This window comes from Phoenix dactylifera, chromosome 6, assembly GCF_009389715.1.
Source record: "Phoenix dactylifera cultivar Barhee BC4 chromosome 6, palm_55x_up_171113_PBpolish2nd_filt_p, whole genome shotgun sequence".
NCBI classification, from domain to species: domain Eukaryota; kingdom Viridiplantae; phylum Streptophyta; class Magnoliopsida; order Arecales; family Arecaceae; genus Phoenix; species Phoenix dactylifera.
Window position 1 is genome coordinate 6,381,274 of NC_052397.1, and position 13,046 is coordinate 6,394,319.

The following is a 13,046-nucleotide window of genomic DNA, read 5'->3' on the forward strand; positions in this document are numbered from 1 at the left end:
GCTTTCATTGAGAACTTTTCCACAATCGCTACAGCTTGTTAAGAACATTTCTTTTAGGAAATTCAACAAGCATACCTAGCATGGAACATTTGGCCAGTAGGTCCAGGACCGACCAGGCTGGGACCCCTATACCTATCAGATACACCCTTTTGCCACAGCAAGTCTCTTTCCAAGCTTCTCAATCATAGGATCCTGGTTATGCTAGCCTACCAATCAATGCGAGTATGGTATAGCTACTTATAAAATTCACTCCCTTAAACACTGGCTGCAGAGACAAGTTACCGAATAATAGCCCTCTTACTCTGATTAATTAGTAGACAAGTAATCAATTGAGCCTCCAAAGAGGAAATTCAATTTTTTTTAAAAAAAGAATGCCAGTATTCTGCCCACAGAACCCCAGGGCAAAACCTACACTACCTTGACTCCAGTATGTGTGTCGGTAGTGGGTCTGTTTCCATGTCCAGTTGTCTACCAATGCCATGTTCAAGTGCTGGGGTACCAAGTACTTTAGGTTACACCAAATGGTCTAGGTAGCATAGGACAACTAGCATTACATGCTAGGATAGTCAAAGGGTACCAGTAAAAAACTGACAATTTTGTTCTGATGTTAACAGCAAAGACATATCTGGCACAATTCCAGGAATATACGATAGATAAAAGCATGCATTTCACTATATAAAATTTAAGGTGACATTCACAATGGGTTAAAAAACAATCAGCAATCCCTAATGAACCACATTAAAATGGAAGATTCAGTAATGATGTCTGCAAAACTACCAGACATATACCGACAGAATTTAGGACCAAAACAAGAAAAAGAGAAGATTTGTAAAAGAAGAGAAGGAAACCTCTACCAACTATTGAACCAAACAGACAATCAATCATCAGAGATCATTTTCAAAGAACTGGTAGTAAGGCCTACACCACCCACCAGCACAGCCCTTAAGCACAAATTTCTCAATGATTCATGTCCCCTAAACAATGCAATAATATGACATTCCCTTTGATTTCTCATTGGCAAGATGATATGGTCAAATGAGATCAATATATAGAATAAAGTCTGATTTTAATGCTTGTCATAAGGTTTAAGAAAACATTCTTCATTTCCTGAAAGGCGTTGTTGTGGGCAATTATTCTTCTGCAACCAATTGAAATGAAACCATTACAATGTAAAAGCAGTATGCCAGAAGATAAACAAAGCAACGGGAAAAGGGTCATCCTGCTCTCCAGCTGAAAACATGATCAAGCTGTTAAACACTGTGGCACAAAGGTTGCCACAATTCTAAAGAATATGCCTAATTTAGAAGGCTAAACACTTGATCCAACAGTTATCCTATGCTATATAGGGAAGACTTACCCACCCACCTGCCTCTAATAAATGTATATGCATTTGTTGAGCCATCAGAAGTTGGTATTTTCCCCAATATGATCCTGTGATACAATATATATGCTATCAATCAGGCTTCATAAATATGCAGCTCAATTAGGGGGGTCGAAGAATACAAGGATGTGGGAGTGAGCCGATTAAACCAGTTTCATGTGATAGAATGTCAACCAGTTTCATGATTTTGACCAGGTGAAGCTTCTTACACTCTTGAAGTTACCAAAGACATAACATTTGAACTTCAAATTTATCAAATAACTGAGAAATCGATAGCAAAGTCAAGCAAAAATCTGCATTAACTTTGTTACAATATCAGAAAAAGACTAATGCAAGTATGCAACCATTTATGCTTTATATTTTTAAAAAGTTTGCCATGAAAAAGTAGTTTAACTGACTACAGAAATAAGTAAATTTCTAGCTGCAGGTGCATCTCACTTTTCCTCTTCCATTATCATATTTTGCCTTGTTGATTGAATAATGGAAGAACCTCTGCTTTGCTAAAATCAACTCTAAAAATAACAATTCCAACATCAAGTAACAAATATCATCCACTTCCTATTGTGGAAAATACAGTGAGCTAAAACTGGTGGAAGATGTTTCTGGTCACTCCCCCAAACTATAAAATCACACCAATCCAATCACATGGATCGCAATCTCTCTCAGAAATGACCCTTTATAGTCAGTTCCAGTATAAATTGGATCAAAGTTTGAATGGCAACTCATGCAGAGTTTGCTGCAGCTTCCAGTAACGAGTAAAAATAAGGAAAGATCATCTTCAATCATCATATGGTGATGATGCAATGATGAATACTCAAGGGTTTAAACTCTAGTGCTGGCCACGTGTTATGAGCATGAAGTAAAGCATGGGTGTGATCCCTAACCTAATAAATGCACTCTTAAGCTAGCAACACATATCTTTTTCCTCTCCCTTGAGCAAAGATTAAACTGACTGAGGTGTATTTCTACTAAATTCGGTTATTTTTAAAGCAGTTAGAGATAAAAAGTTGGCAGTATTTCACCTTAAATGGAGACTCGAAGACCATGGGTGGAGGCTCAAGGTACTTTTCATTATAATAGTACAGATTTTTTCAGAGTTTAACCATTTTTTCCTAAAAAATATGGTCAAATAAGGAGTAAAATTCCAACTCAAGAATGCTTCATGAAAGAATTGAGCAAGTTCTTAAGACCAGTTCCCAACATGATGTCAACCCTCCAAGTATAGGAGTCCAATTTCTGGCCAAGGCAACTTTCGGCAAGAGATTGTTCTACTATGGGACCTAGAAGACCAATAAGCAAGCAGAGAGACTTGTCATATAGATCACCGCAAAAACTCATGCAACTAGGGAACGACACTTCATCTCTGGAGCACAACTTATAGGCCCAAAAGTCATAGTGGAAAACTAACAAATTAAAATATCCTTCTTATGGATAAAATTAATTAACCAGTTTCTCATAAGAAGTTAACAGCTCTCATCAGATAGCCTCAAGTAGGAAAGACTATACCTCCCAAATCAATATTCAAGGAATGCAAATGGCCTGCCCCTCTTGAATGATAATTTTTTTATAAAGATGTAGGGATACAGCAACAAAATTAAACATATCAAAGGGGTCTCTCCAACGGTGCACGTGTAGTCATGCAAAAGAACATAAAAACTGTGTTCTAGTTCTCGATATATATATATATATATAGACACACACACATTAGCACAGTGTAAGGTTGTGGTTTTAAGTGGCCTGCAGTAAGGTATTATCTTTAGCCTTAACCAGCAAGCCTTTATCACCCATACATGTTGAATTTGAACATGGCAGTAAGTGATCCGACAAAAATTGAGCATTTTTTATGATCAGACCATTAAGCTGTTGCTTACACTCAGAAATTATGGCAAATTCTTGGCCAAGGCAACCTCAAGCAAAAGAGGAACTGTAAGCAATGATCCAAAAGAAGAATCTTTGTTCCTTACACATTAACCCTGCGTTAGGCAGGACAGCCACCACCTACCACTCGAGTTCCAATAGAAGTTTTGACAAAGTTGAAAAGATTATTGTAGAAAAACACATACATAGCTATTTGTATAATCTTCTATATACTCCAATCAACAGTAGACATTTATGCTTTCCTATTTTTATCGAGACACAATAAGACACGGCCTAGACAGATGTAAGGATGGGGACGTGATCAACTTCTAAAGTGCACTACTTTCCCTGAATAGCAATTATTCATAGTGAACTAATAAGGTCTAGTCACAATACATGCTCATGACAAATTTGTTAACTTATCAGTGATTGTTATTATAGAACCAAGGCATACTTCACATATCAAAATGACATTACATAGATTTCAGGTTCATGACATTACACAGATTTCAGGTTCAGGTGTAAATATAATGATTGATGGTTGAAAATTAGAATATCCACATAGAATCAAGATTTTTAACACAAAAATATTTCACATAGCCCAGATCAAGAAACAAAATGTCGCATTTCACTATAAATTGGAGGTAAGATTAAGAGAAGATAAACCAAATTACCTGTGATCAGCTTCAACATGCACTGAGGCCCCAACATACTTCACCCGGTCCCCTGAAAAATGGATAGAATGGTTTGAGAACACATAGAAAATGATAAGGAAAAATTTTTCTTCCAGCTCAAAGAAAGGAATTGAAGGCAGGAGATCATTCTGGTCGACATCCCCCAAAACATAATTATCAAATGAGGCATGCAACCTGATCGTAATGAAGATGATGCACATATGCAATCTTCATGACACTAACAAAGGATCCCGGCACCATCCCCACCAAGAATCAGAACATTTCGTGCATTTATTTACCAGGACATCTAAAGGATAGGTGCCAGCTAACCCTCTCTAATCGAAATATTAACTTGTATGCAACCATCATATATCCTATTGTTCACATGAAATAAGTAAAAGCATGTTAAATCACATACATGATATATACATAAAACATGTTATGTAAAATATATGCTACCATAATGTGCTCGATTTGTTTAATCCACCTCAATAAGTAGAATCATGAACCAGCAAATGATAAGTGCACTGAATATTAATATAATATCAATAAAAAAACTGCATTAGTATCCATTCGCTAAATATCACCAAAAAACTTCAGTTTGAGGTATAATCACCATCATGGAGACTAACTAGAAACCACCCACAGATACTTCAATAAATTGGAACTTTGTCATATAGAAACAGCATAAGATCAGTTGAGCTTATAAATAATTGTAAACTGGGGCACACTATCATATGTTAAACCAAGAACAAGATTCCTCCGTGATAGCATATTGGAACTTCAAGGCATTACATCTTTAGAGAGATCAACAGTTCTATCTAATGAGGATAATGTCTTTCCTGCTGGGCAGGAGTCAGATGCACTACTAATTCGTGACTTGACAACTTGCAGAAAGAACATAATCCATAAAAAGGACACTGCTTTTCTTTCTTGAATGTCTACTACCAAGTAGAAACTACACCAAGCGGAAACAACGAGCCCTAATCCAGCAATTTGGGTTCGTATGAATTCTACTTTGCTTTTACTTCCTATCTAAGCCTATGTCTTCTATGAAAGAACACCCTCCAACATTAGGGGTGGCAAAACCTTTCTCGAGCCCACCAACCTGCATGAAGCCAACCAAAATAAACAGGCTCTGGCTGGCCATTTTCAAATCCAAGTTGGAAGTGAGTCAACCTGAGACCATCCCGTTCATAAATGGATGGGTTCGGGTTTAACTCCCAAATCTGGTGGGTCCCCTAAGTCAATATATATCAGAAATATATCAGATTTTTTTAAGTTTAGCAAAGATAACTATATCACTTGCATGAAGATACACTAGCCACGATAGCAACTATGAAGCTAGTGGCCCACAAAACAAGTAAATTATTATGACCTAATTTATTCTTATTATTGCATTTTTTTGTTAGTCCATTGTTAATTTATTTTTTATTGTAATATATCCTAAATTTCTAATTTGTGCTTATGATGATAAAAATATGATATTTTCTGTTTGTGATATTTGCATGCTATGTTTTGCTTCAACTTCAGTTTTATATATATATATATATATATATATATATATATATATATATATATATATATATATATATATATATATATATATACACACACATATATATATATATATATTTGACAAACAAAAATTTAAACGGGTTGGTGGTTGGGACGGGTCTATGTACAATAAATAGATCAGGTATGGTTTTACATTTTCCAACCCAATTAACAATTGGTCGGATTTGGGTTGCAAGTTTTTTGACCCGACGCTTAAAGAAAAAATTAAAATGGTTTGGTAGCTGCATCCGGGTTCATGGAAAACAAATGGGTCGAGTATGGGTTTACATCTTCCAACCGATTATAAATGGGTTGGATTTGGGTTGGGAATTTTTTGACCTAAACTTGCTTCGTCCCGACCCAAACCTAAACCGACTTGATCCATCACCACCCCTATCCAACAAAGATATATTTAATTGCATGCGATGTTAAATAATACTACAAACTTTAACAACATTCTCCTGAGGGTGCTATATTTTCAATAAGAAAGAAATCATTCAGCAAAAAGTATACAATTTCAAGTTCTAAACCATGCAAAACCAGGAGTGATATGGCTTTTTTGTTCATCCCCACTCTTACATGGCAAAGCAATTCATAGCTCAGGCCATGTTCCTTTTTCTGGCACATAACCATAAAGGAAACGCCAACAGAAAAGGCATATATACATCAAAAAGAGAACCAAATCTTAAGTCATAGTTAAGTTACAATTAGATGAATGCAACAAAAGCAAACCATGAAACAGGATTAATTTCCACATGAATTACTGAAATAGCATAACCAAGGTCGGAGGAATCAGTATCGGGCACCGTTCCGAGAGAGGGCACGCTGCCAGAGCTGGAGAAGGAGAAGAGAAAGAGAGAGCGAGCGGGGGAAGGAGGGAGGGAGAAGGAGAGGCGGCGGACGCCGGCCCCCCGCAGCCCTCTGCCGACATATGCTGCCTCTCCTTCTCCCTCCCTCTCCCACTCGCTCTCTCTCTTCTCCTTCTCCGGTGCCGGCAGAGTACCGTTTTTACAGCCCAAACCGTACTGGTAAGCCACCGCTGCAGCTCAGAACGGGCGGAGCCGTCCGGTTCGGGACGGTTCCACCGACCATGAGCATAACAGATTCATCTAAAACTAGGTAAGCAAGCATGTTACCCTTTTTGAGAGGCCTTTTTGGTTGTTGTGATGACTCAGCAGTCTCTGTCTGAGTCGATGATGAGGTACCCTCAACTTCTCCAGAAACTCTCTGCAATATATCACAGCCAAAAATATAAAGCTAAATCAATAGCGGACAACAATAAAATATAGACAATTCAAACAACATGAAGCAAAAAACATATTCTCACTTAACCTAATAAAATTAGGTATTTTTACATGTGTATCCCTGTAAATATAGCTTAGAACATATTTGCCCTTCAAAAATTCCTATTTACATGTGTACCCTTTAATTCACCCTACTTTTGCAACGGTGCCCCTTCTATTAGATTTTTTGATTGATGGTGTTCCCATATTGAGTATAAAATGACTTTGTTAACCTTTTGCATCAATATCCCAAATGGAAGGGGCATTATTGCAAAAATAGGGTGAATTGAGGAGTATATATGCAAATAGTGATTTTTGAGGGGATAAACATGCAATAAGGCATATTTGCAAGGGTATATATGCAAAAACCCTTCAACTTATGAAAGGTGAAATGGTACTATAAAGACCAATGATGGTTGAAGAGTTCGATTGAACTCCAAGTCTTGATTCCCACACAAAGTTAAGTAAGAATCCAAATCATAACCAGATATTTCAACAAGTTGTATCATGAATTTATTCTTAAATGGCCAATATATTTTATTAATAGTGCAAAAAGGATACAGAAGTTGGGGGTCCCATGTTCAATTGCGATATGAATGAAGAGCTTAAAAAATACACATGATAACATGATAGAACAGCCCACCAGTACACAACCACCCCTAGCCCCATTGCCTAATTTAATTTCCTCTAATAGGTTCCTTGGAGCCCCTAACTTACAGATTATGCAATTGCATCCCCCAAAGTCCACTCAGCAAAAAGCATAAAGGAGTCCCTTTAAAGATAACCCCACTATTAACTTTAATCCGTTTCCAAATCAAAATAAATCAATAAGACTGAAGTCACATTGATAAGTCAATTTGCCTGATGTTCTATTTTACTATTGCTCGTAAACTTGTGGTTCTTAGTAAATATCTTAAATAATATAGTTTGATCGAAATCCATGGTTCACCGCACCATCCAGTACATGGCATACCAAGATCTGCAATCTCGGTGCCGGATACCATATCGATACCTTATTAGTACGGCACGCCTCTATACGGAAATAGTTCTCTAACCATTTTTCTCAATTTTTATCTTGGTATGCCTCGATATGGGTCAATACGCTTCGGTACGAGACGGTACGCTTCGGTACGGGATGGTACGCACCTCAGTATACCTCGATATAGCCATACAGGTCGGTATGGGGCGGTACGGGCTTGTACCAACTCGAAGCTAAGTTTCGTACCGGTTTTCTTCCGATACGGTACAATACGCCCCGTACCAAGCGGTACGATATGCCCCGTACCGAACAGTACGATAGACCATTGGGGCATACCATGCCATTATCACAAAGATATGGGTACACTAGTGAGGTTCAATATGGCGCAGGAGCCAAATCGGCTTACACTGGGTACATAGTTGGGCAAAAGGAAAGGGTCTCCAACACTACCTCGGTATAGGAGGCATGCAATATAGTACCAATAAGGTAACGGCACAATACCCAACATCAGTACAACAAACCAGGTCAACATCAATATAAAAATAGCAAAGAAAATATTGCACCAATCAACATATCATACCCTCATGGTTCTCAAGTTCAAGTCTGGCCTTTGTCCACGATTCACTGAACATTAATCAAACTACCTACTAAAATAAACAAATAAATTACATGCAGGTTCATCAAATTGACAATGACAACAACCAACAACCTTTGTCCTCGCTTTGGGCTGCAAGTGGGTTGGATCAGGTCCAGATCCTATTTGACAAGATCCAAGCCATACAGGCAGTAGTTTTCAGTTCTGAACTCAAATCCAATGCATTTGCTTGGACGGTCAGATTGGATCAAGATCTCATTTAAGGTTGAGCCTAGGCGCAAGGCGCAGGCAAAGCCCACCCCAAGGCCCCACGTGTATTGAGGCGAAGCCCCTTTAGAGAGCACACAAAAAGGTATGCTCTATGATGAAACCACATAAAAGACCACCTTATGTTACCAAAAACCATGCTTCTAGCATTTAAACGGCATGTGTTTCCCTACAAACATTATAGAATGTATCCTGTTGATCAAGGAAAATTATAAATGTAATAGAAACAGTAAAGTTCAATATTTTAGAATTAACAAACATGTCAGGTCAGTGTTGGCCTAACTTCATAAAAGAATGAAAATATGGTACAGTAGTCATGTCTTTTATTTCACATGAGAGTGGTGCTTGACCATTCCATTTCTCTTCCATGTTCTTTCAACTATGTATTACAATAACACCCATTCTTGAAGCATCATTCTATCCCTCCCTCTGCAAAACCATGTCATCCTTTGTTTCCCTCTCCACAAAGATACCATTAGTCCAGAATAATTAAACCATGCTTAGTTTGAAATTCTCGCGTAAAAGAAACAATCTTGATGAGTATGAATAGAAGAAACTAAACTGTTAGGTGAGAACAGGCTACACAATACGCAGTTACATAGATTCATTCATACACATAAACACATGCATACATATAGACACACAGAGTTAATGCACAAACTTTCAAAAGAAATCATCACTGAAGCACCTGCTCCAGCAAAGGAATTATAATGATAATAATTCTATCGTTTTTACCTTTGCAAACTCTTCTAGACTGTATGGTACAAGCTTCTTGATGGCCTCAGCAGATGCTTGCACATCATCAACATCATCCTCGCTTTCACCAGATTTGGCTTCATTGCTGCTTGCCCATTCTTCTTCATTGTTTCCATCATCTTCAACATCTGACTCTGATGTACATTCTTCTCCTGATTCCACATTCTCATCATCCGTTTCACTTTCTGATGCACATTCTCGACCAAAATCCTGCAGCAGATAATTAACAATAACAAGCAAATGCCTTTAATAAGTTAATGAAAGAGATCATAACCAGGTCAAATATCAAACATGGAAACCAAGGGGTAATATGTGCTGCACTTACGTAGGGAGCAAGAACACTGCTGTCTAGAACCAGCAAGGGGACTTGTAATTCCTGAGCCAAAGCTCTCACCAATCTTTCCCGGTAAAGCTCGGTTCCTATGAATAGCAAGAAATAGAGTATTTACCCAACTTGAATGACATATTTTAGCGAAAGGAATTGACAAGTAATAAAGGAACCACAAACGACCTGAGATACTCTGAAGCAAAATTCTCCCAGTTGAAGAGGTAAGCCGAGCACCATAAGATGATGTGAAACTCTTGTGCTTCAAATGGGAGGAAGCACATTCCACCAACAAATTTTTTGTGTGTTCACTAGAAGCAAGAAAGAAGGGAATAAGTTACAGCAAAGAACATTATAGTCTAGCTATAAGAAAAGAGAGAATAAAATGAACTTACTGGATATAATAAGGAAAGGTCCTCCATGAAACTGTGATCTTCTCCCATGGAATCACCCTTCGCAAGAATTCATTTTTGAACCTCTCTCGCTTGGTTAGAAAAGGGGATTCTCTCTTTTTACTATCAATGGACGATCTCTCGCTATTCAGCCACTCCTGCTGATCGTGTTCCCCAAGCCGAGCATGCTCATTGCAGTGCTTTGAATCAGCTAAAACCTCTTCTTTCCTAGTCTTCCCTTTATCAAAGTTGGTGGCATCTTTAACCGGCACATGTTTGTCCCCACTGGCATTACTCCCATCACCTTTGGAGCTATAAAATCGACACAATCCATATGAAAAGGATGCAGGGCACCTCCTACAAATGCCTAAATCACTACCAACCGGCAGGGAAAGTGGAACTGAGCTGAACTTCCTAATAACACTATCTTTTAGTGATTGGCCTGTATGGTAGATACTTCTACTAGAAGAGGATTGTGAAATATCCCTTCTGATCAACCTAAATAAAGATCCTGCCTGTTGGGATAAAGAATACCAGTTCTGGCCCCTAAACTTTACTCTCCTTGCATACATTGCAACCTTCTCTAATCTTCAGGAAATTTATTGCATCACCGGTGGTGTTATAACAGTTATTGGTATTAAGCTACAGTTTGTAGAGATAACTCTGCACATTAAGAATAACAGAAAATAAAAAAATTAATGCACATTTTCTCCGAGTATATAGAACAAGAATCGGTGGCAGCAAAGAACGGAATTTTATCTTGCATCACAGATTCCAAACATATGACTTTTATCAACACCGAGCTATCAATACAAATACTCGCAATGAAAGGCAGGAAATTTAACCGGCGCCATCAAAACAACAAATTGGAGGCCCAGGAAAATTAATTATGAACCTTTCATCGCATCAACGACGCATAACTTCAGTTTCAGCCATGAATGAAAGAAATTACAACTAATAGATAATAGAATCGAAAGAAAAAACAATCAAAAGATATGCCCAGTCCTCTAGAATAGAGGACTGCAGCTAAAAACCAAAAAAGGGAGGGGGGGATCCCCAGATACCGAGCAAGAAACGAGTTGATCTTCCGAAAAGGAATTATAATAACAAACAAGATGCTCCAAACCCTAAAATCATCCCTAGGAGAGGAATCAAAACGCTAACTTGGTATAGATTCTAGGGAGAAGGGCAAACCTTGTTAGGGTTTTTTGGGGTCCCTCGCTCCGTTGGCTTTGTTATTGTGAACAGGGGCGAGAGAGTCGGAGAGGGAACCGGGAGTTAAATCGTTCGCCCTGTCCTGGCTTCGCAAGGCGCCGCAGCTGTATCTGGCTCTCAAGGTTCCAGTTCGTTCATATATGTGGAAGCCGCGCGTGCCCTCCGATCTCGTGCTATTGGACCGCCTGATTTTATGGACGGCTCGCGATTGATGATCGAAACGGTTATGATAAGGATCATCGTGCGTCTGATTAGATTTCTGAGAATCGCAGGGCGGGGTGATCCCGTGGTACGCTGGGCACTCGGGATCTCATCATATTGATGGTTGGGATCGAGTGTATGAATAAGTTCTATATTTTTAATTACTCATGAAACGTGATGTGTATTTGGCCTTGTAGATGGACGCATCGTTCAATCATGACCGTATTTTAAACGAGCATGGTCTCTTAAGAGGAGGTAGGGTGGCAGCCGATCGGGTTGGCTTAGGTCCAGGCCATAGCCAGCTAAAGATAGCAATAGATAAAACCTTGGCCCATGCTTGACCCAATGTTAGGTCGGGATCCTTTTTACAATACCCATCTATAAATTGACCTTTATGATACAATTTGACCCCTTTAACCCACAGCATCATCTAATTTGTAAAGGTTGATCCTTGAGTGAGCGCATCTAATATGTCAAATTCAATCTCGATAACTTGGTGACTTGTTTCCAAGATCAAATGAACAACCAGCAGTAATTAAAAAGATCAACCACTTGTAAGATTCTTGCTTAAGGTGTGGCACGATCCTTTTCTAAGCTGTATTAATCCAAATAGAAACACTATCCCTATAACTAGTTCAATCATTTCCGGCCCATCTAAAATCTGGAGTTGAAAAAGCCCTAACTTCCACTTGATCTAAATAAGGTTGGATTGGGCTAGATTTTTTAGTCGAGTCAATTTTTGTTAGCCCTACCTGAAAAATTATCATCAAGTTTAATGTTTCAATGTACATTGACTCAACACAAAGAAAATTATCATGTTTGGTCAATGGAATAGAGGTTGAATAAAGAACTTATTCCATCATATTCCTTCCAAATGCCCTTTTAGTGTCTTCTGTTGCACTTTCCTCCATCATCAAGTTAACAAGTCGGTATTATCTATGTTTTATTTTTTTTTTTTATGGTGAAACTGAGGCATATTTTGGATGATTTGACCATTGTATTCAGAAATTATTAGATTTGTTGGAGGATGGCTCTCTATGTGTGATTTGCTTGCTTTCTTTTCTTCGGTCAGTTGAAGAAGACACTGAAGAGAAACAGAGCCACCCAATGTAGGCATGATGCAAAAAGTTTACGTACAACAAAATATTTATGAGCTTATGGCTACTGATCAATGTTGTTTGAATTCACCTTGCAATAAATTTACACCCCTCTCCTAAAAGCCCACATTTTTTTCTTGACATAGCAACATTTTAGAATACTAATAGGATGAGATCGAGTTTTAATTTCATAATTTTACCTTCATTTTAAAAATGATTCCCTCACTCCATAGTGAGAAATCTGGCAGCAGCTGAGACAACCATTATCTAGGATGATTTAAGTTTTATGTGTAGCTCATCGTCAACCACCTATATCGTAGTTGTACCTTCGATTTTAGCTAGTAGGCAATGCTTGTAATGTCTAGTCAAGAGATTGATGTTATCGAACATCTAATATCGCTACCTGATGATGTATAGCCATACATGGTCTTTGCTCTTATAATATGTCTTCAAATATGAAATGTTTG

The 13,046-nt window shown here is 38.2% G+C and overlaps 1 protein-coding gene across 2 annotated transcripts in view; it reads right to left on the minus strand.

Moving 5' to 3' along the window:
* Positions 1–11,411, minus strand: part of LOC120111017 — a 29,258-nt gene extending 17,847 nt beyond the window's left edge. Inside the window, exons 1-8 of one of the 2 annotated variants that reach the window (XM_039127290.1) lie at positions 11,261–11,411; positions 10,070–10,729; positions 9,861–9,985; positions 9,675–9,769; positions 9,329–9,559; positions 6,606–6,696; positions 3,913–3,964; positions 1,366–1,431 (exon numbers count right to left, since the gene is read on the minus strand). In XM_039127290.1, coding sequence (XP_038983218.1) covers positions 1,366–1,431; positions 3,913–3,964; positions 6,606–6,696; positions 9,329–9,559; positions 9,675–9,769; positions 9,861–9,985; positions 10,070–10,638 — 1,229 coding nt within the window. In that variant the 5' untranslated portion in view covers positions 10,639–10,729; positions 11,261–11,411. The remainder of the gene's footprint in view (positions 1–1,365; positions 1,432–3,912; positions 3,965–6,605; positions 6,697–9,328; positions 9,560–9,674; positions 9,770–9,860; positions 9,986–10,069; positions 10,730–11,260) is intronic. The other variant, XM_039127291.1, reaches the window with a different exon arrangement.
* Between the last annotated feature and the right edge of the window lie 1,635 nt (positions 11,412–13,046).